The 23,700-nt window shown below is 51.4% G+C and overlaps 1 protein-coding gene across 2 annotated transcripts in view; it reads right to left on the reverse strand.

Moving 5' to 3' along the window:
* Positions 1-895: 895 nt before the first annotated feature.
* Positions 896-23,700, reverse strand: part of MTHFR (methylenetetrahydrofolate reductase (NAD(P)H)) — a 34,908-nt gene continuing 12,103 nt past the window's right edge. For both annotated transcript variants that reach the window (XM_015419886.1, XM_015419888.1), the window contains exons 3-12: positions 21,297-21,535; positions 19,990-20,100; positions 17,378-17,571; positions 15,304-15,554; positions 14,835-14,969; positions 13,419-13,599; positions 9,909-10,091; positions 7,038-7,139; positions 3,989-4,108; positions 896-1,264 (exon numbers count right to left, since the gene is read on the reverse strand). In XM_015419886.1, coding sequence (XP_015275372.1) covers positions 1,082-1,264; positions 3,989-4,108; positions 7,038-7,139; positions 9,909-10,091; positions 13,419-13,599; positions 14,835-14,969; positions 15,304-15,554; positions 17,378-17,571; positions 19,990-20,100; positions 21,297-21,535 — 1,699 coding nt within the window. In that variant the 3' untranslated portion in view covers positions 896-1,081. The remainder of the gene's footprint in view (positions 1,265-3,988; positions 4,109-7,037; positions 7,140-9,908; positions 10,092-13,418; positions 13,600-14,834; positions 14,970-15,303; positions 15,555-17,377; positions 17,572-19,989; positions 20,101-21,296; positions 21,536-23,700) is intronic.

A 23,700-nucleotide genomic window follows, 5' to 3' on the forward strand; every position in this document is an offset into this window, starting at 1 on the left:
ACCAGCCTGGCTAAGACAGCAGGAACTGAACTCTGAACTTTTAATTCGAATTCAGGGCTTGGAGGTCATACATGTCAGCTCCAGAGTCAGGGGACAGATACCTAGAGCCCAACAATATTTATATACAGACAAGTAAAAGGGACTCCCTACATCCTGTGACCATTCCATAACAGCTGGTGGAGGCATCAATTATGTACATTTATTATTATTTTTACAAGTGTTTAAATATCTGGCAAGTTCACCTGGCAGGCAAAAAATAAATAAAGGACCCTGAAAGAGTCCTTCATCCCGCCATCTTAGAAAAACGAAACAAAATAAATAGCTCCCCGAGTCCCCAGGCGTAGGGGTGGTCTGCTATGTGGGGATGCCCCCGACACAAATGCCCTTCTGCACTGGAGGCTATAAAGCCATCAATCATTGTTTTGAAATGGCCAATTAAAAGGGAATGTACCGCAGCAATGGCTCGGTACATTGAGTGTCACTCAAGAACTTTGTGTGTGTGTGTTGGGAGGGGGTTAGGACAGGTTTTGAGCCCCCCCTTAGTCTAGCTGAAGGGAGAGCTTGTGATGGAACTGGTAAACTGAAAAATGGGAGGATTTAAAACCCTTAGTAAATATTTTCGGATCAGGAGGGAGGACAAACATCCTTGCAGTCATCAGCTGGGGGACGGGGAAGAAGAAGAAGAGAGAAGAGATTGGATTTATACCCCGCCCTTCACTACAGAAAGGTGTCTCAGAGCGGCTTACAAACTCCTTTCCCTTCCCCTCCCCACAACAGACACCCTGTGAGGTAGGTGGGGCTGAGAGAGCTCTTGACAGAAACTGCTCTTTTTCAAGAACAGCTCTGAGAGAACTTGTGACTGACCCAAGGTCACACCGGCAGCTGCATGGGGGGGGAGTGGGGAATCAAACCTGGTTCACCCAGATTAGAGTCCACGCACTTAACCACTACACCAAACACAGGCAGAGGAGCCCTCTGGGGGAGTGTCGGGGGGGGGGGCACTGCAGCTCCACCTTGTGTCCTGAGTCTGAGTGTGCTTCCGGCCAGATCGGCTGTGAGTCCTCGTTCACCGACGGACCGGTCAGTTCAACAGCTCAAAAGTGTCCTCCACGACCTGCCAGAGGCAGTTGTCGAGGGGGAAATCGTTGTCCACCAGGTTGACCAGATAGTAGTTGTCGTGGATGTACTGGATGATCATGCGGGAGGGGGACTCCTCTTCGTACAGCTTGGCCCACTGCTCGATCCACAGGGCAAAGGCCTCGTCCTGTCCGGGAGGGGCAGAGAGAGGGGGGGGGGAGCAGGGTTACTCCGATGCGTGCATTAAAAATGGGCCGTGCCTCCGATCATTAACTTCCAGGACAGTGGACTTCAAGTGCAAACTGCAGGGATATTGGGGGGGGGCAATGCTCCCTCTAAGCTGTGGAGTCTCGTGAGCAAAAATTATCCTTTCTGAGCTCCTGGCATTAAAGTTGTGGGCAAGCGATTTGGTTGCTGCATAAATCAGTTTGCTCTGGAGCCCTCCTTCCTGAGCTAAGACAAAAATGTGTGAGAGCCGGAGGCTAAAAAAACTGTGAGCTGGCCCACACTCACTCATCTTAGAGGGAACACTGGTGTGTGTGTGTGGGGAGTGCAAACCTGTCCCCAGGGTACATTAGAAGAACAAGCCTTTTCCTCCCAGTCTGGCAAACCTTTGCTGTACTTTTATCTCGTGATCTTGTGGAAACAGCCCAGTAGGGGAACACACTAAATTCTTAAAGGGCAGCTCATACTCCATATGCTTTACACTTTTCGTTTGTGACAGTAGTTCTGGAGTGCAGGCACAAGTACCACCAAATGGGAGGAAGGCTTTAAGAGCAGCCACTTGCAATGATCCCTCTAAGCTGTGGAGTCTTGTGAGCAAAAATTCTACTTTGTGAACTCCTGGCATTGGAGTTGCAAGCAAGCGATTGGCCTGCTGCGTAAATTAGTTCCTGAGCTAGAACAAAAATGTGTGAGCTGGAGGCTGGAAAACTCCGAGGAGAAGAAGAAGAAGAGGAGGAGGAGATTGGATTTATACCCCGCCCTTCACTCAGAGTCTCAGAGCAGCTTACAGACTCCCTTCCCCTCCCCTCAACAGACACACTGTGAGGTGGGTGGGGCTGAGAGAGCTCTGACAGAAACTGCCCTTTCAAGGACAGCTCTGAGAGAACTCTGGCTTGCCCAAGGTCATCCAGCAGGTGCAAGTGGAGGAGTGGGGAATCAAACCCAGTTCTCCCGGATTAGAGTCCGCACGCTTAACCTCTACACCAAGCTGGCTCACACTAACTCAGCTTAGAGGGAACACTGGCCGCAAGCATGGTCCGGCGGTCCCCTGGGAGCCTGGATGCATGCAAGCAGGAGGGAAAGGCAGAGGGAGAGGGGGGGTCTATGAGTGGCCCTTGGCTCCCCACGGAGACAGCCTTTCCCTGCCTGCTGCTTTGAAGAGGAGGGCAGCTTTCCACCAGACGAAAGATCCTGGGCTCTCCTGACTAGTCTATTATTACGGTCTTTGACCAGTACATAACAATGTAAAAGACAAATAGAAAAATTCCTAATACTATCATAGCTGGTTATAAGCCAGTAAAAACCTTAGTAAGATAAAAGCTTATCAGTTATATAAAATATAAAGGAAAAAGTAGAACTACAAACCTTTTACACCATTTAAAAGTCAGTTTAAAACAGTTTTTGATCAAAGTAGAGATATGGCCTATTTGCCTCGCTTTTTGCATTCCTTATATACCTGGGCGCAGAACCTAGCCACCTGTTCAGGGTGGTGAAAACCAGTGAGGATTGTCAACATGGCATTAAACAGCATGGACGGCTTCAAAAGGGAATTAGATAGGCATATGGAGCAGAGGTCCATCAGTGGCTATTAGCCACAAGGTATAGCTAGGGGCTCTGGGGCAAGTGATGCTCTGTCATCTTGGTGGTTGGGGGGGTCAACAGTGGGAGGGCTTCTAATGTCCTGGCCCCACTGGTGGACCTCCTGATGGCACTGGTATTTCTGGCCACTGTGTGATACAGAGTGTTGGGCTGGATGGGCCTTTGGCCTGATCCAACATTGGCATCTCTGATGTTCTTATGTCTTGATGTACGGTGATTCCTATCCAACAACAGGTATTCCAATTTAATTTTGTTTGCTCTTCCTGGGAAACTTTCTAGCAGCAGTCCGATGATTTCCTTTCGGCTCGCCGTATGGAAAGAGCAACTACAAAAGATATGCTCCAGAGAGTCTATTTTGGTCTGGGAACAAGAGCAGAGCCTGAGCGTGCAAGGGGGGATCCCTTTGTACCGTCCCTCTGTTACTGAGGACGGCAAGGCCATGCTCCTTGCTAGGGGTGAAGGCCCTCCTGGTATTGTAAGATTCAAGAAAATATAAATAGACTGCAGGAGCAACCAGATATCTACTGTTTGCTGGACTAAATTCCTGTACCTCAGGAAAAGCTTGCGATAAATTACATTACATAAAGGAGGGGACTTTGGAATGCCCCAGAACATGAGCTGGGATTGTGTGCCAGTATCTCAAGCATCAGAGAAGCACGGAGATAAAATGCAACAAGCCCCACCCCTGCTCCCAGCAGCCCTCAGTCAGAGCAAGAAGCAGCCAGGTAAGTTGCAGAGCCTGCCCAGCCCCCCCGGTCCAAAACAGTCTGGTGGCACCTTTAAGACCAAGTTTTATTCAGGTACAAGCTCTCCCTCCTCTGCGAGGACAGATCTGCACATCCCCCCCCCCCAATAGCTAGCAATCCAGAACAGTCCAGTGGAGCCTGAGCGGTGGGTGTTGCCTTCTGACACACTTCCGGTGATGTCAGGGTGATGTTTCTAAGCGTTTGCAGGGCCGATCTTGGTGCACCCCCCCCCCCGGTCTTTGCTCGCAAGAACGCGCACAAGGGGGGCGAGAGCTCCATCTGTGCCATCAGAAGCCAGATGGTTTCCCAGACAAAAAGGGCAGAGCGTCCCCCTCCCTTACCTTCCAGTACATGAAGCTAACTGGATCCACCACCGTCGGCTGAACGATCTCCCTGCCGGGGAAGATGCCCCAAGTCACGGCATTTGGCTGCAGGTCGTGGGCATTGGTGATGTTTTCGCCCTGCCAGGGGGAAGGGGATGAAGGAAAGGTGAGAAAGCAGAAGGAACCGGTGCTCGTTTCTTCACGTGGCCTCAGTCCACCAGTCGTTCCAGACATGGCTCTCTCCATCTTCAGAAAAATGGATCCCCCCCCCCCCCAACGTGAACACACGACACTGCCTTATCCTGAATCCGATCATTGGTCCGTCAAGGTCAGGAACTGTCTGCCCTGACTGACAGTCTCTCTCTGGGGTCTCAGAGGTCTTTCACAGCATCTTCCGCCTGATCCTTTTAGCTGGAGATGCTGGGCTTTATTTATTTTTTATTTACTAGCTACGTTTATACCACGCCCTCCCTGCGAGCAGGCTCAGGGTGGCTTACAAGTCGGTACAGTGTACCCAGTCGACATAAACATTTAAAACATTTTTAAAACAGGTTGAAACAATCCTACATTTAAAGTGCTCGCCAAACTAATCATTCCTTCACTAAGTCAGATGGCACGCACCAGAATGTACCGCCAGGGATCCCGATTCTGCGGTCTTCCGGACTTCCTGCGGAGGTTTGGCTCTATATCCACGCTAGGGCCGGCCCTACACCACAGTTGTTTTAGTAGTGGTAGTTGGTGGTAGTGGTGGGCGGCTCCTAGTTGAAGGCCGGGCGGAAGAGCTCCGTCTTACAGGCCCTGCGGAACTGTAAAAGGTCCCGCAGGGCCCTGGTCTCTTCTGGGCGCTCGTTCCACCAGTAAGGGGACGCCACTGAAAAGGCCCTGGCCCTGGTGGCAGCGAGCCTGGCATCCTTGGGGCTTTGAACCTGGGACATTCTGCATGCTGAGCAGATGCTCCACTACTGAGCCACGATTCCTTCTACTCGAAGGGCTGTTGCACCAAAGAGGGTGTGTGACCCATTCTCTGCTGGGCGAGGCCAGATCCTTGAGGGCCTTGAGACACAGGAGGGGGAGACGGCGGTTGGAATGTTGCAAGAAACTTCCTAATGGGAAGAGCAGTTTCACAGCAGAACCAATTTCCGCCGGGGGGGGGGGCGTGTCTCTGCCACACTGGAGGTTTTCAAGACAGCCGTCTCCTGGGGATTCTCTAGCTGCAGGTGTTGTATTTGATAGCTATAAGCAATGCTCCCTTCTAAGCTGTGGAGTCCTGTGAGCAAAAATCCTACTTTGTGAGCTACTGACCCTTAAAGTTGCGAGCAAGCCATTTGGCTGCTGCATAAGTTAGTTGGCTCTGGAGCCGTCCCTTCCTGAGCGGAGATGAACATGCGTGCGCCGGAGGCTAAAGAACCGTGAGCTGGCTCACGCCAACTCAGCTTAGAGGGAACACTGGCTATAAGGCCCCTCCCAACTCTGTGCATTTATGCCCCAAGGCAACAAATCCTTTCCACTGCTAGCCGGGTGGGGGACATCCACATCCTGGCCTGCTTTCGCCCTCTGGCCAGCAGGAGCCGGGCTTCCAAAAGGACCCGGCCTGGAAGTGGAGCCGCCACCCTCCTCACAATAGCAAAGGATTTAATCAAAGGTCCAAAAACCCTCTAAAGCTCAGCTAGGGAGAAGGTGATGTCTGGAGGAAAGCTCAGGAGGTGGGCCTACTCTCCTGCCCAGCTGAAAACCAGAAGGCAACTTGGCATTTCATTTGGGATGGATTCTCACATTCTGCGACGCAAAGCTGTGGTGGGAACTGGCTGTCCATCCCAAGGGGGAAAGACTCCCAAGCTGCCTTGCTGGAAAGATCGGCTGGGATCATCTGAACCAGGAGTCCCTTGAGCTGTGCGCACATCAAACGCCACCAGAGGGTGTAAAGGAAAACGAGGAGAGGAGATACTTCACTCGGAGTCTCAGAGCGGCTGACAAACTCCTTTCCCTTCCCCTCCCCACAACAGATGCCCTGTGAGGCAGGCGGGGCTGAGAGAGCTCTGACAGAAACGGCTCTTTTTCAAGAACAGCTCTTATCAGAACTACGGCTTGCCCAAGGTCATCCAGCCAGGTGCAAGTGGAGGAGTAGGGAATCAAACCCAGTTCTCCCAGATTAGAGTCCTCTGCGCACTCAACCACCACCCCAAAGACAACCTGGCATTTCATTTGGGGCAGATTCTCACGTTCTGCGACACAAAGCGGTCGTGGGCTCTCCCTCCCACGGTGGAAGGACTCCCAAGCTGGCTGGGATTTGAACCAGGAGTCCCTTGATCTGTGCGCAGGTCAAGCGCCCCCAGAGGGTGTAAAGGAGGGGGAGAAGGGGCAGATGCTGCAGCCACTGGTCCCGCCTGATCTGGCCAGGCTGTAGATGGTTCTGGGTCAACAGCCAGACTCTGTGTGCGCTTTGGCTCGGTCGTCTACTCCCCTCCACGGTGCTGTCTAGCCAGTTCAGCCCCCCCCTCCTTATCTGCCTGCCTGTTTGTTTAAGAAGAAGAGGAGGAGGAGGAGAGAAGAGATTGGATTTATATCCCATCCTTCACTCAGAGTCCCCACAACAGACACCCTGTGAGGTAGGCGGGGCTGAGAGAGCTCTTTCGAGGACTGTCCTTGAGAGAACAGCTCTGAGAGAACTTGTGACTGACCCAAGGTCCCAGCAGCAGCTGCATGTGGAGGAGTGGGGAATCAAACCCGGCTCTCCCAGATTAGAGTCCGCGCACTTAACCACGACACCGAAAATGGCTCCCTTGCCCCTCTGGATGGGTTCTCAGCTCGGGCCCTAGCTGACCATGGAGGCTGACTCCAAAGGGATGACCTGCCCCCTGTGTGCTCAGCCCAGTCCTGATCCTGGTGGGATCTGCCCTTCAGCCTCCCCTAACCACTTGCGCCTCCGCACCAAACCTGCCTTCCTCTGAATACGACTCATGGGTTTTCTCCTGCTGTCAAGCCAAAGCCCGCCCATCTTCGTTTGCCAGGTTTCAAGAGCAACGTTTGTGCTATCTGCAATCGGAGGAAAACGGCCGCTGGGGCGCACCTTCACATTGACGATGTGGTAATTCACTCGCTGCCCATATTTCTTCAGGACCGTCTGGAGCGCCATCACAATCTCGCTGGAGGTGAAGAACTCCAGGTAAGCCTGCAAGCAGTCAGAAAGAAATGCTATGGGGGAGATTCCTTTACAGTGGGAAAACGGGGGGGGGGGAGAGAAACTGCTCCCCTACTTTTAAGTCACCCACGGGGTCCAGTACGTCCACTCATATTGCTTCTGTTGAGGAGTTCAGTCCCTTGATGTTTTTTGAAGGGGTCATTTCCTGCAGGAGCGCACAGGAGTGGAGCTCCGGCAGTAAAGAGCCCAGGGGGCGGGCACATGCAACAAGCCCCACCCCCTGCTCCCAGCAGTCCTCAGTCAGAGGACGCACGTCACCTGGAAGTGACGGGAGGACGCCAGGCATGCTGGGGGCGGGGGGCACGGCCATACAAGGGAAAACCATAGAGTTTTCCCTTGGATGGCCGTGGCCCCGCCCCCAGCGTGCCTGGCGTGGTTGCGTCACTTACGGATGACACGCACGTCGGGGTGGAGTTCCCCCCGGGGCCCGATTCAGCAGCGCAGGGGAACGGGCCTCTGGGGCGGGACTTGGGATCCCTAGGGGGTATTGCCGAGTAGCATGTCTAAAAGTAACCCAAGACCTAACAGGATATTCCCCGTCTCTAGCTACAGAATGAAAATTCTTGGCTCCCTCTGCTACCCTGTGGAGAACAGCAACTTGAAGGATTTTGCTGAGGGGTGAACTGCAGCTGAAAACGTCAGTTGCCCATTACAGGCAAAGAGGCAGCCACGCACCGCACCGGTATTAGAGGGCTTGAGGCATTCATTACTCCTGTGTCTCAGCTGACTGACCTTAATCTTCTTCCACTACGAGACAGCAGGACAGTAAAGGCTGATAGGAAACCGGATCTTGGCAGGAATGAGAAAGTGCTAATGTGAGCCACCTAGTATTTAACGTTTTACAAAAGGGGTGGGGGGGAGGACAGCAAAGATCAAGAGGCTGCTTTAAAAGCACAGCAGGCACGAGGCCTAATTTTGTACCAGGGGGGTTGATTTCTCGGGTGGGGGTCGAATGGCAAGGAGGCTCCCTGCAGGGCGTCCTGATCGGCTCTTAACAAGGCCTCTGCTCCTTTTGTGTGAACAGAGAGCAGACGGCACACAGACCTGCTAATGCCCCTTAATCTCTCGGCCCCTCTGCTGTGCAAACGGCTGGCCCTGGAAGCCCCAGACCCCCGTTATCCCCCCCCCCCCCCAATTTCTCATTTGTTATTGCCAGATTGAGATACACCCCCCACCACCCCCTTCTGTCCAAAGGGGTGATCTTTCTTTCCTGCAAATGGGCAAAATCAACAACTGCCCTTAAGTGTGCCTTCTCCTCCCGCCGCGTCTTGTGGAATAGCCCGCCCGAGGCCAACACACTCTCCTGGCCCTCCACAAACGGTGCAGAACTGAATTATTCAAGAGGGCTTTTCTGTGCAGGAAACACGGTCGTGCTGTACAAGATGGTTCACAAACATGCTTGGATGAATGAGTAGGGAATGTGGCCTAATACTGCTGGGTATGGCTTACTGCTAGGATTGCCAAGTCCCCCCGGGGGGCAGGGAAACCCCCGCCCCAGAGGCCCGTTCCCCACCGCTGGCGGATCGGGCCCCAGGGGGAACCCCACCCGCAAAGCACGGGATGTGCCCCGCATCAGCACGTCACCCGGAAGTCTATGTTTTTCCCTCGGATGACCACAACCCCACCCCCGGCGCGCCCGCGTCCCCTCCTGGGTGATGTGCTCGCGGCGGGCGCGCGCTCCCGGAGGAACCCGGGAGTCCTCCGCTGCAGCTGAATTATGACTTGGCAACCCTACTTACTGCAAGTAGGTTCCTATTATGTAATTTCTGTACCCCTTAATGTGTCATTCTTATGCTAGGTTTCTGTTTCTTTCGGGTGGTTCCAGTCTTCTAACATCCTAACACACTGGTTATTGAATGTCCCGCTTTATTGATTGTCTTGACTGACTCTGTGTAATCTGTCTTGAATCCCCGTGAGAAAGGGGGACTATAAATAATATAAATTAAATTCAAATAAAATAAAAATTTCTCCCATCCATCTCCAGCACCTGCACATATCCAGGAGCTGGGTTTCACCCTGCCATGCTGCTATACAGCTATTTGGCAAACCCAGGCTCTAAGACATCAATCTACAGCCATAATGTGAAGGTCTGTCCTCACGCGAAGGGGAAGGAGGTGCTCCGGTGCATAAGCATGCCAGCCAAGAGGCCCACTCCTTGGTCTTGTAATAAGTTCCTTCCATGGTTGCAAACAAGCCAGCCTGACACAAGACACAAGATTGGATGTGTATCCCGCCCTTCACTACCCAAGGGAGTCTCAGAGCGGCTTACAAACTCCTTTCCCTTCCCCTCCCCACAATAGACACCCTGTGAGCAATGCTCCCTCTAAGCTATGGAGACCTTTGAGCAAAAAATCTACTTTGTGAGCTAATAGCATTAAAGTTGTGACTGAGCGATTTGGCTACTGGATAAACTAGTTTGCTCTGGAGCCACCCATCCTGAGCCAAGACAAAAATCTGTGAGCCAGAGGCTTAAAAACTTTGAGTTAGCTTACACTAAGTCAGCTTAGAGGGAACCCTGCCTGTGAGGTAGGTGAAGCTGAGAGAGCTCTCTCGAGAACTGCCCTTGAGAGAACCGTTCTGAAAGAACTCGTGACTGACCCAAGGTCACACCAGCAGCTGCATGTGAAGGAGGAGTGGGGAATCAAACCCGGTTCTCCCAGATTAGCGTCCGCACTCCTAACCACTGCGCCAAACTGGCTCTCCACACCAACTGGACAGGCAGAAACGCGGAGACGATACCTTCTGAAAGACGTAGCCCCCACTGGGCCCCCAGCCGACGATGGGGTCGGTGGACGGCTTGCCGTTGATGTTCGGCTGGGAATTGATGGTCAGGATCCCTCTCTTGTTCACCTTGGCCAGCTCCTCCTTCAGCAGGTTGGTCTCCGGAGCCAGCGGGTCGTCATTCCAGGGCAGGCAGGTGACCTAGGGAGAGGCCAGAGAGTTGGTAAAGACTTGGGGGAGGATGTGGCCAGACGCTCAAGCTAAAGAGCCAAGGGCAGGAAACCTTTTAGCCAGGTTTGGTAGCCAGACACCATTTCCCACGTCATTCTTTCAGACAGGGCTCTTTTTGTAGAAAAAGCCCAGCAGGAACTCATTAGCATAATAGACCACACCCAACAGCAGAAACTCATTAGCATATTAGGACACACCCTGATGACACAGCTCATAAGCATATTAGGCCACACCCCCATGTTACCAGAAGTGTGGTCATCCAGCCACACCCACCTTTTGCTTCTTATTCTGTTTACCCTGTTTGTTGTCAAAACCCAGGGCCTTTTTTTGTAGCAGGAACTCTTTTGCATGTTAGGCCACACACCCCTAACGTAGCCAATCCTAATGAGTTCCTGCTGTTGGGTGTGGCCTATTATGCTAATGAGTTCCTGCTGGGCGTGGCCAACTCAGGAGTCAGCCGGAACTCCGTTCCTGTGCGTTCCTGCCCAAAAACAGCCCTGCTTTCAGATGGAAGTTAGTTCCAGGTGGTCAGCCCTGTTGGTCTGAAGCAGCAGAGCAAATTTAGAGTCCCGTCAGGCACCTTTAAGACCAACGAAGTTTTATTCAAGATGTGAGCTTTCATGTGCAAGCACACTTTTCAAATATCTGAAAAAGTGTGCCTTGCACACGAAAGCTCATACCTTGAATAACCCTTTGTTGGTCTTAAAGGTGCCTGACTGGACTCGTAAGTTTATTCTTTCAGAAGAGCATTCTTGCTTCCTGACCCACAGAGGTAAAGGAACGGTTGCGGTCTTGACACTGCAAGGCTTTTATTTTAAACCGGAGAGGAGCAGCCGTAGTTAATGTGTGTGTCTGGTCGTTTCCGCATTTGCCTGCCCCTCCGGATTTTCTCCGTGTTCGAGTCGAGGCAATTTAGATCCAGGGCAAAACAGCATCCAAATAACATGGGGCAACAGCAGGCTGAAACCGGGCTGAGCACCGAAGGGAAGGAATGTCATGCAGAATGAGGAAAAAACCTGGAATAAAAAGAAGCTGGAACTCGATTTTAGTGTAGAACAAGGGGCTGGACCCGCGATACTCGCGGGGGGGGACCTCCACACATGAGGCAGAGGAGGAAGCAGGAGGAGGAGGTAAGTTCCCCCCCCATCCCGCCGGTTCTCCTATCCCTTGCTGCTTGGACCTCGCTGCTGTTCCCCCCCGGCTTCGCTGCTCTCTTTCCCCCCGCCCTAAGCAGCAGCGGCAGCAGCGAGGGAGTTCGCAGAGTGTTCCCTGCGCATGCGCAGGGGACACTCTGGCACTTTTGGGGGGATTTAAGTATCCCCCCGGTATTTTTTCCGGGTTTTTAGATTTTTGTGCACACCTGGGGACTGCCCCAAGGCGACTTCGCTATTAGTATATAGATGGGGGGGGGAACCTGGATTAAAAAGGCTGCATTTGAATTTAGCTCAGAATTGCCTGGAGGACACTGTGGTGAACATGGATTAAAAGGAGAGTGCAGAAAGGGCCTCTGTAATAACGTTTGTGAGGCAAAGCACCCCTGGCCTTTCCCCCAAGGGTTAATAGGAATAGTAACGGGTCTGATCCATCCTGCAGGAGTTACTAATTGGTCTCTCGGCCTACACGGAATTTTCAAGGCCAAAGATGGACGTGGAGTGATTGGTTTCTCACATGAAGCTACAGTCTGTGTGAGGGGAGGGAGAGAACCGGGGTGATGAGGTAAATCTTCTAGAGACTTCTCCTAGAAATGTGTCCTGACTGGATGTCATCCTCCCCTGATGTCGTTGGGCCCAAAAATTATCATTGAGCTTAGGCCCTGAAGAAGAAAGGTTAGCTGAGAGAACTTGTGACTGACCCAAGGTCACACCAGCAGGTACACATGGAGGAGTGGGGGATCAAACCCGGATCTCCCAGATTAGAGTCTGCGCACTTCGCCACGACACCAAACTGGCTCTCAGTATTGCCAACTCAGACTGGCAGCTCCTCCCCAGGGCCTCACCCTTTCACATCACCTCCTGGCTGGTCCTTTTAGCTGGAGATGCCGGGGATTGAACCTGGGACCTTCTGCATGCCAAGCAGAGGCTCTGCCTCTGAACCACAGCTCCTAGCAGACCAGGCCTAGCTGAGACAGCTGCTGAAAAAAAACTGAACCGGGAGGCCCCGCGGGGCCAGGCCCAAAAAGCAGTGACGATGCTCTGCAACTCAAGGAGGGAAAATCTCTCTCTTTTTCTCTTTCAGAAGGGAATAACCCTGAGAGTTTGCCCTGTGTCCAGTGTTCTCTCTAAGCTGAGTTAGTGTGAGCTAGCTCACAGTTTTTTAGCCTCTGGCTCAGACATTGTTGTCTTTGCTCCAGAAGGAGGGCTCCAGAGCAAACTAATTTATGCAGCAGCCAAATTGCTCACTCACAACTTTAAGGCCAGTAGCTCACAAAGTAGAATTTTTGCTCATGAGACTCCACAGCTTAGAGGGAGCACTGCCCGGGTCCGTGTGTTTTGTGCAGACTTCAGAGTGAGCGCAAAAGTGACCGTCTCCTACAAGCAGCTCCAGTTCCAGAAGCCATAAGAACATGAGAGAAGCCAATGCTGGATCAGGCCAATGGCCCATCCAGTCCAACACTCTGTCACACAGTGGCCAAAAATACCAGGGGCCATCAGGAGGTCCAGCAGTGGGGCCAGGACACTAGAAGCCCTCCCACTGTTGCCCCCCAAGCACCAAGAAGACAGAGCCTCACTACCCCAGACATAAGAACATAAGAGAAGCCAATGTTGGATCAGGCCAATGGCCCATCCAGCCCAACACTCTGTGTCACACAGTGGCTAAAAATACCAGGTGCCCTCAGAAGGTCCAGCCCCTAGAACCCCCCCCACTGTTGCCCCCCCCCCCCAAGCACCAAGAAGACAGAGCATCCCTTGCCCCGGAGTCCCTATCTATAGGTAAAGGTTTCCCTTGCTCGAAAGCCAGTCGAGTCTGACTCTAGGGTTGCGGTGCTCATCTCTGTTTCCAAGCCGAAGAGCCCGCGCTGTCCGAAGACGTTTCCGTGGTCATGTGGCCGGCGTGACTAAATACCGAGGCGCACGGACTGCTGTTACCTTCCTCTTTATCTACTTGCAATTTCTTGCTGTCAAACTGCTAGGTTGGCAGGAGGCCTCTGTTGCAACTGGTGTGTCCCCTCGCTCTTCCCAGGTTGCAACGGTTACAGAAACACTCCCCTCCCCATATCCGACCCTTAAGCGTGCTCCTCCTCCTCCTCCTCCAGGACCACCCGGGCTCCTCTGCAGTGGGGCCTGCAAAATCCCTCACCTTGTGGCCGTTCCTGTCGGGTTCTCCGGAGATGTAGCACCTGAAGACCTCGAAGACGCTGTGCTCGCTGGTCAGCTCCTCGCCCCACATCTTCAGGAGCTCCTCCCGAGGCGACTTGCTCTTCAAGTAGAAGAGGTAATAGTCCTTGAGGTCCCCAAAGGCTGGGGAGGATGAATTACCCCTGAGGGTTTGGGGGAAGAGGGGGGCATGTTAGTGGAGGGGGGAGGAGGATGGGAGGAGGCGTGCAGAGAGAGAGAGAGATCAGTGTCCGGAGAGAGCAACACTCCCCGTGGAGCCAGGTAACAAGAAGAGCAAGGGATACAGTGTTCCCTCTAAGCTGAGTGAGTGTGAGCTAGCTTACACTTTTTTTAGCCTCCGGCTCACACATTTCTGTCTTGGCTCAGGAAGGAGGGCTCCAGAGCAAACTGATTGATGCAGCAGCCAAATCACTCGCGCACAACTTCAATGCCAGGAGCTCACAAAGTAGGATTTTTGCTCACAGAAGGAGCATTACAAGGAATACCTATTTTTAGTAGTCTCGAAGGGTAGCTGTGTTGGTCGGCAGGAGGAGAGCTAGACTGGAGTCCAAGAGCACCTCAGAGAACAACAATACTTCCAGGGTAGAAGCTTTCGAGAGTCAAAGCTCTGTTTGTGAGATACAAGTAGGCATGGAGGTGCCTAAGTCCTACTTGTATCTGACGAAGGGAGCTTTTGGCTCTTGAAAGCTTATACTCCGCCAAATCTAGTTGGTCTCTAAGGTGCTACTGGACTCCAATCTAGTTATTTTAGTAAGGTAAAGGTAATGGTTTCCCTTGCTCGAAAGCCAGTCAAATCTGACTCTAGGGGGCAGTGCTCATCTCCATTTCCAAGCCAAAGAGCCAGCGCTGTCTGAAGACGTTTCCGTGGTCATGTGGCCAGCATGACTAGACGTCGAGGCTCATGGAATGCTGTTACTTTCCCGCCAAAGCGGTACCTATTTATCTACTTGCCATTTCTTGCTTTCAAACTGCTAGGTCGGCAGGAGCTGGGGCCAGAGACGGGAGCTCACTCCGCCATGTGGCACTCGGGTCTCAACTGCTGAGCTACTGACCTTCCGGTCTGCAGCTCAGCATCTTTAACTCTGAGCCACTGCGGCCCTACTACTTATTTTAGTAAATTGCTTTAATTCAGACATTTTATTTATTTATTTATTTAATTCAATTTATACCCCGCCCTCCCCGCATTGGGGCCTTTCCTGTCTTTATCGTGCAACGCTTTGGATTTTCCAAGAAAAACGGTATACGAAAAAGGGCGCTGTTCCCAGCTAGCTCTGCCCGGACCTCGCCAGCCTCTTTCTGTCGCTCTGCTTCCCATCGATGGGCCCACCGTCCCCCGATCCAGCTCGGCTCTTCTACAGTCTCACCCGCGGGCACTCACCAGCGGCCGTTGGGGAACTCGTCCCATTCCTGAGTCCGGTAGATGTAGCTCTTCGGCCTGGAAGCCCAGAAAATGGGCCGGACGTCTTCGACTCGCCGCTTGGGGTTGGCACTGACTGCCCAGGGCAGCGGCCTCCTGTGTGGGTGGGCGGGAAGAGAACAGCCTCATGAATATCTGCTTCTTGCGTCTAGTTCAGTTTTTCCCAAGTGTGTAGGGTACCCTTCTCCCTGGAACTCAAACTGAAGGCATGCCTGACTCTTCCACCCCACAAGGTTAGCTTTTTAAAGTCACCCAGTGACTGGTACTCAGAGCTATTGGTAGTTAGGGGGATTGCCCAATTGGTCTGCATACCCATTGTATCAACTTGGTCACGTGTTTTATATTATTATATGCTTCCTGTGTGTAACTCTAGGTAAAGGTCAAGGTTTCCCTTGCTCGAAAGCTCCGGAGAGGTTTGTCCCGTGCTCACCTGGGGTCCTCCTTCCAGAGGCCCAGACGCCTCAGCACCTCCACGGTGGCCACTTCCCGATTGAGGGTGTAAAAATGCAGACCGTGCACCAAGCCGCTGTCCAGCAGCTCCCGGCACATGGTCACTGCCAGCTCGATGCCGTAATTCCGGATCGCAGCGTCGTTGTCCTTGATGGGCTCAATGACGTCCTTGATCTCCTGAGGCACCTCCAGCTTGGACAGCTTCACAAGTTGGCGCAGAGAATGGTAACCCTGGACCGGAGGAGGAAAAACAGTCACTAATCATGTATCGGTTGGAAACAGCCAAGTCTTCCTTTGCAGCAGAATGAATGAACTGATGTGAGTCCTGAGAGCGTACGGAAGATGACCCCGATCCCCTTTTGAACGATGAGTGTGTCACGTGCCATCAAGTTGTTCCTGAATTATGGAGACCCTCTGAATTAACAACCACCAAAACATCCTATCATTAACAAACTTGCTCAGGTCTGCATGTGGAGGTGAGGAAAAATGTTTTTGATCGTGTAAAAAAAAAATCTTCTGGAAAGTAGAAAACTAGTAAATTAAGCAAAGCTGTGCACCACAGAAGACGCTGAGAGTAGCAGAGGCTAATAAATACAACACTGTAATATATATAAGATGGGGTCATTTCCTGCAGGAGCGCACAGGAGCGGAGCTCCGGCAGTAAGGAGCCCAGGGGGCGGGCACATGCAACAAGCCCCACCCACTGCTCCCAGCAGCCCTCAGTTGGGCCACAAGGAGCAAGAAGCAGCCAGGTAAGTTGCAGAGGCCCCCCCCCCAGCCCGCCTTCAGGTACAAGCTCTCCCTCCTCTGCGAGGGCAGATTATTATATCACAAATAACAAAGCCATCAAATACAACAAGTGCAAGAATAATACACAGATGCTAAGACGCATAAGCAGGTAATTAGTCCGATGAGTTGATACGAAGGTATCGGATTATTAATAACTTCGTTTCAAAATTCTTCTTCAATTAAGACTATTACAAGTTATCTCAGGTATAACTATCAGTGCAACCAGGATATACACATCTCGGAAGAACATCCCTCAGAAGAATCTGCAGTTTGTAAAATTGGGCAACCAGTCATAAACCAAAGAGGCCTTAAGAAGAAAATATTAACACCATATCTCACTGCTGGTCTTGCTCCCCCACCCTAGTCCCGTCTGCCACTTCACTCTCCTTTTTATTCTAACGTTAGTTTCTTTGAGCTTCATGACAAAATGGACTGGAGACGACAAGCGCTTAAGCAAGAATAGAAAAGTGTCAAAGTGCTGCATGACTCTCATTATCTTCTATGAAGTTTCCCTGCTTGGTCACCACGAGGAGGCTGTGATTCGCCATAGGTGACCAAGCTATTTTTCCCTTTCAAAGTGTTCAACTGTCGCAGCAGAGCCAAATCCGAGTCCAGTAGCACCTTAAAGGACCAACAACTTTGTCCAGGGGATAAGCTTCTATGAGTCAAATCTCACTTTGCCAGATATCTGTTGTATACCCTGGAAAAAATTTCTGCTCTTTGTAGGAGCTGCGGTGGCTCAAGTGGTTAAGACGCTGAACTGCAGGCTGTGGAAGGTTGGTAGTTCAGAAGTTCGAGACCCGAGTGTGCTGCATGACGGAGTGAGCTCCCGTCTCTAGTTCCAGCTCCTGCCAACCTAGCAGTTCGAAAGCAAGAAATTGCAAGTAGATAAATAGGGACCACTTCGGTGGGAAGGTAACAGCGTTCCATGCGCCTTGGCGTCTAGTCATGCCAGCCACATGACCACAGAAACGTCTTCGGACAGCGCTGGCTCTTCGGCTTTGAAACGGAGATGAGCACCGCAACCCTAGAGTCGGACTCGACTGGCTTTCGAGTAAGGGAACCTTTACCTTTACTAGGGTGCTACTGGAATTGAATTTTGGTCCCTTTTAAAGGTACCTGCGAAAACTGACAGCAACAAATCATTTAATTGTACTAAGGTGGGTGGGTTTTTTTGTAAGCCACAGCCTGTTTGTTCAGGCGATAGAAGCACCCACTTCCGCATCTGCTGGGAAACCTTCCGGTTCCCCCCAAAGCAGTCTCACCTGTATGGGAAATATCCCCGGCACGATGGGGCAAGTGATGCCGACGGCCTGGCAGTCCTTCAGAAACTCGAGGAATGTTCCTGACCGGAAGAAGAGCTGCGTGATGACAAAGTCAGCCCCCGCTGAGACCTTCTCCTTCAGGTGCTTCAAGTCATCGATGTAGCTTTCTGCCTCCGGGTGGCCCTTCGGATAACCTGCGGTGGCCAACAAAAGACGAGATTAGGGGTATTCCCCCCCCCATTGTTTTCCTCTTAGGGCTGCCAAGCCGCAGCGGGGGATCTGCACGTCTTCACAGGATCCCTGCCGTGGGGGACAGTGATACGCGTTGCACCGCCGTCGCCAGGATGTGACGCTATGCGTCACATCCTGGCAACGGCGGTGCAACGCGTATCGCTGTCCCCCGCGGCAGGGATCCTGTGAAGACTTACGGATCCCCCGCCGCGGCTTGGCAGCCCTATTTCCTCTTTACTTCCTCTCTGTGCATTAGTTATCTGACGAATGGAGCTTTGACCCTTGAAAGCTTACACCCCCAAGATATTGTTGGCTTCTAAAGTGCTACTGGTCTTGAATCTCAGAGTTACAAAATCTCCTTCTTGGGAGGTTTCCAAACAGAGGCTCGATGGCCATCTGACAGCGATGCTGGTTCTGTGGACTTAGGCAGATCATGAGAGGGAGGGAGTACTTTTCTCCCTTTCTCACAACACAAGAACTCCTTGTGGGCACTCCATGAAATTGCTGAGCGGTCGGGTTAGAACGGATAAAAGGAAGTCCTTCTTCACCCAAAGAGGGATTGACACATGGAATTCACTGCCTCAGGAGGTGGTCGTGGCAGCTATGAGCATGGACGGCATCAAGAGGGAATTGGATAAGCATATGGAGCAGAGGTCCATCAGTGGCTATTAGCCACAAGGTATAGATAGGAGCTGCGGTGGCTCAAGTGGTTAAGACACTGAACTGCAGGCTGTGGAAGGTCAGTAGTTCAGCAGTTCAAGACCCGAGTGTGCCGCATGACGGAGTGAGCTCCCGTCTCTAGTTCCAGCTCCTGCCAACCTAGCAGTTCGAAAGCAAGAAATTGCAAGTAGATAAATAGGGACCACTTCGGTGGGAAGGTAACAGTGTTCCATGCGCCTTGGTGTTTAGTCATGCCGGCCACATGACCATGGAAACGTCTTCGGACAGCGCTGGCTCTTCGGCTTTGAAACGGAGATGAGCACCGCAACCCTAGAGTCGGATTCGACTGGCTTTCGAGAAAGGGAACCTTTACCTTTTATAGATAGGGACTCTGGGGCAAGTGATGCTCTGTCTTCTTGGTGCTTGAGGGGGGTCAACAGTGGGAGGGCTTCTAGTGTCCTGGCCCCACTGCTGGACCTCCTGATGGCACCTGGTATTTCTGGGCACTGTGTGACAGAGTGTTGGACTGGATGGGCCATTGGCCTGATCCAACATTGGCGTCTCTTATGTTCTTATGAGAGAGAGAAGGCAGGAAGGGTTGCCTCAGTGCTTAGTTCTCGTGGCCCTTTCTTACACGCCCATGGAAATGCTGATCGCCACTTTGGGGTCAGGAAGCAATTTTTTCTCCAGGCCAGTTTGGCCAGGGATCCTCCTAGAGGTTTTCTTTGCCATCTTCTGGGCATGGAGCAGGGGTCACTGTGTGTGTGTGTGTGTATAGAGGAGTATTTGTGAATTTCCTGCATTGTGCAGGGGGCTGGACTAGATGACCCTTGAGGCCCCTTCCAACTCTATGATTCTATGATCTGTCCTTTGCGGAATACCAAGACATTTAATCTTCTCCGCAATGACAATCACACGTCCTCGCAACCTGTCTCTGTCCCTTCCAGGAACAATCTAGTACAGGATTTTGTGGGTTCCTCTCCTTTGGTGACACAAGTAAGGGCTTTCCTGCCTCCGTCTCTGGCTTCACTATCAAACTATACCTGCCAGCAAGACTTCAACTGACCGACCATTATTTCTGGTTCCCATCACCCCTACTCTAAGCCCTCTGGCCAAAGCAGGGTCCAGGCAGGTATATGAATTTACACTAATTGAAGAAGAAGAGGAGGAGGAGGAGATTGGATTTATACTCCGCCCTTCGCTTGGAGTCTCAGAGCAGCTTACAACCTCCTTTCCCTTCCCCTCCCCACAACAGACACCCTGTGAGGTAGGTGGGGCTGAGAGAGCTCTCTTGAGAACTGTCCTTGTGAGAACAGCTCTGAGAGAACTGTGGCTTGCCCAAGGTCATCCAGCAGCTGCATGTGGAGGAGTGGGGGATCAAACCCGGTTCTCCCAAATTAGAGTCTGCGCTCTTAACCACTACACCAAACTGGCTCACCAAACTGGCTACACCAAAATAGAGAACTGAGAGAACTGTCCTTGAGGGAACAGCTCCAACAGAACTATGGCTTGCCCAAGGTCATCCAGCAGCTGCATGTGGAGGAGTGGGGGATCAAACCCATCTCCCAGATTAGAGTCTGTGCACTTGACCACGACACCAAACTGGAGGTATTTAGAAGCAGTGAGAGAGATGTCTATGAAGCTCAGACAGAAATGGGACCATAAGAGGGGCTCCCTTCAGGATAGACTCTTTCCAACACAGAGGAGCCCGGCTTCCTTACCCGCCACGCAGATATCAAAAAAATCTTCAAACTCAGAACGAATGTGCTTCACCAGGTCTGTGGCGTAGTTGAAGCCGTCCACTTCCTCTAGCCACTCTTCGCCAATCGGATCTGAACAAGCGGAGACACACACAGAGAGAGAGTCTGTGCATGACCCCTTGTAGCAAACACAGTCCTCTACACAGTGAGTCACCCCACTCCAAAGAAGAAGATGCTGTAAGGTCGCCTCCATGCTTGGGAGGAGATGGATGGAGTGTAATGGCAGGGTCTCAGTTAATTACTCTCAGCATCCCACAATTAAGGAAACATCTGCCCATCCATCTCCAGTTCTGACATATTTATTTCCTTCACTATGTTAACCCCCCCACCCAGAATTAAACCCAAACAAATGGTAACCATATAAACTAAGCTTGTTATTCCTGTTTGGTCCTTGAATCTGTTAAACATCTTCATTATGCTGTATGCTAATTTGCTGCTCACCCTCTACCTATATGTACGGACTGGTAATTTCCATTTCATTGTATCTGAAGAATTGTGCGTGCACACAAAAGCTTATACCGAGAATAAAACTTTGTTGGTCTGAAAGATGCCATTGCACTCAAACTTTGTTCTGCTGCTTTAGACCAACATGGCTACCCCCCTGAATCTATCTATCTTCAAAGAAGAAGATGCTGTAAGGTCGCCTCCGTGCTTGGGAGGAGACGGATGGAGCGTAATGGCAGGGTCTCAGTTAATTACTCTTAGCACCCCACAATTAGGAATACATCTGCCCATCAGTCTCCCATGTTGACATATTTATTTCCTTCACTAGGTTCTCCCCCCCCCCACCCCGGAATTAAACCCAAACAAATGCTAACCATGTAAACAAAGCTTGTTATTCCTGTTTGGTCCTTGAATCTGTTAATCATCTTCATTATGCTGTATGCTAACCTGCTGCTCACCCTCTACCTATATGTACGGACTGGTAATTTCCACTTCATTGTATCTGAAGAAGTGTGCGTGCACGCGAAAGCTTATACCAAGAATAAAACTCTGTTGGTCTTAAAGGTGCCACAGTGGTGGTCTTAAAGGTGCCACAGTGGACGCTGAAATTTTGTTCTACAGGGTTCTATAGCGCAGGGCTCATGTATGCTCTCTATCTTCCACACCCACCCCCAGAAGAACATCCTGCCTGATGGAAGGCAGCAATCCAAGCCCCTGGGTGTGCAAGAGCCAGCATGGTGCAGATTAGGACCCTGTGCGACCTGTGTTCAAATCCCGACTCCTGCCACGGAAGCTTACTGTGTGACCTGGGGTCTGTCGCTCACCTCCCCGCAACGCCATGATGTTCTTCAGCCCCAACCGCTTGGCTTTGTGCAGGTGTGAGGTGATCGTCTCCTTGGTCTGGTTGCAACAAGTCATGTGCAGCACGGTCTCCAGGCCACAATAGTTGAGCGCCGTGCTGGCCATCATCATCGAGGAGGTCTCCTTATCGGAGCCGGGGTCTCCCGCCGGGTGCCAGGTGACGTCGATGAAGAGCGGGCCCCCTGCCCCCATGCGGTCGAACCTGCCCGTTTTGACCCAAGGAAAGTGACTGGATTGTTTAGGCAGCCAAAAGGAATGAGTTCCGCTGTCTGGTCAAACACTTTTAAAGCATTTTTTTAAAGAACAACACAAAAGTTAGATACTTTCATCATACACTGGTTCAGTGTTCCCTCTAAGCTGAGTTAGTGTGAGCCAGCTCACAGTTTTTTAGCCTCCGGCTCATGCATTTGTGCCTTAGCTCAGGAAGGAGGGCTCCAGAGCAAACTCATTCATGCAGCAGTCAAATCGCTCGCTCACAACTTTAATACCAGGAACTCACAAAGTAGAATTTTTTGCTCACAAACAATGCTCCCACTAAACTGTGGAGTCTTGTGAGCAAAAATCCTACTTTGTGAGCTGCTGGCATTAAAGTTGTGAGCGAGCGATTTGGCTGCTGCATAAATGAGTTTGCTCTGGAGCCATCCTTCCTGAGCCGAGTCAGAAATGTGTGAGCCGCAGGCTAAAAAACTGTGAGCTAGCTCACACTAACTCAGCTTAGAGGGAACATTGCTCACAAGACTCCACAGCTTAGAGGGAGCATTGCATTGGTTTGATAGTAGTGCAAATGCTTTTTTAAAAAATAATCATTTTTTTAAAAAACCCTTAACTTGAGAGGGAGGGAAGTATGTAAGTCTTCTATAAATATGAACTATTCAGCGTTCTTGTTGGCTTTTCTCTTGGAACGCCAGCCTCAGCCTACAGGTCCAGAACTTTTTTTAAAAAAGGCAAAGGAATGAAAACTGAAAGGAGGCCAAGTGAGTGCAACGATTAATCAATGAAAGCCAGTTTTTAAGGTATGCACTGAGAGCGTAGCAGGCCGGCTCTTCCTTGTCTGGAGAGGCCTGCGGTTCACACGAGGAGATTCTCTGCTCTGTGCTAAGTTAGCCCCCTGTTCCCTCTCCCTCCCTGCACTGCTGCAAGGTTTAAAGAAGACTGGTCCTCATTCTGGCCCTTACTAACAAATGACACCAGAATGAAAGGGGGGGGGGAGAAAGGGGGGAAACCGCCTTGTGCACAGTGCCGCTGCTCTTGGCTCCGCCGAGCGCTTGATAATATTTGACTGCTGTCAAGTAACGAGCAGTCAGCTGACACCTGACAATCAACCGGGGTCCTGCCCCACCACAAAAGAACATAAAGCAAACTGGAGAAGCAAAGGATTGTTGGCGGTCTGAATTCAGCAACGGCCCCACATGACAAAGAGGCGAAGAGCAGGATTCCCACCCTTGTCCGCCCCCCACTGTCGTTTTGACCTTTTGTACTTATTTTAAAGCTCTGGTTCTCAATTGCTTTAACGGTGTATTTGCACGGTGGTTTAAATGGCTTTGAAAGGTGAGGTTTTAATTGGTACGTTTTAATTGGTTAGCCGCCCTGGTGGCCCTATGAGGGCAGAAAGAGGGGGTAAACGTCTCGTTATAAATAAATAAGTGAAATGACAATGGCCCAAAGAGGGGTTGTGGTCAGTGTTCCCTCTAAGCTGAGTTAGTGTCAGCCAGCTCATAGTTTTTTAGCCTCCGGCTCACACATTTTTGTTTTAGCTCAGGAAGGAGGGGCTCCAGAGCAAGCTTTATTTATGTAGTAGTCAAATCACTCACTCAAAACTTGAATGCCAGCAGCTCACAAAGGAGAATTTTTGTTCACAGGATCCCACAGCTTAGAGCAGTGGTGGCGAACCTATGGCACGGGTGCCAGAGGTGGCACTCAGAGCCCTCTCTGCGGGCACGTGTGCCATCGCCCCAGCCAGGCCCAGGCCATCATTAAAGTGTTGAATTCTCTGCCAAATAATTTTAAGTAAATGAAAGCATTTGGGATTGCTTTCCTTACTTTGTTTGGATCATCTTAAGTTAATGTATGAGTGGTTTTTTCTAAAGTAAAACCTCAGTATTCAGGTTAAATTGCCATGTTGGCACTTTGCGATCAATAAGTGGGTTTTGGGTCGCAGTTTGGGCACTCGGTCTCTAAAAGGTTCACCACCACTGGCTTAGAGGGAGCACTGACCATAAGTCAGCTGCGATCTGACAGCACCAATGCCGTAAATCTGTGACTCCCAGCTTGAGAGGCGGCACAACAGAGAGCGGCCTTGGCCATCACGCTCTGCTTTGCACGCTGTCTTACTGCCGCACCCCCAGCTCTGCCACGCCTGCCCTTTCC

Source organism: Gekko japonicus, unplaced genomic scaffold (assembly GCF_001447785.1).
Source record: "Gekko japonicus isolate JY-2015 unplaced genomic scaffold, Gekko_japonicus_V1.1 scaffold3202, whole genome shotgun sequence".
Classification (NCBI taxonomy): domain Eukaryota; kingdom Metazoa; phylum Chordata; class Lepidosauria; order Squamata; family Gekkonidae; genus Gekko; species Gekko japonicus.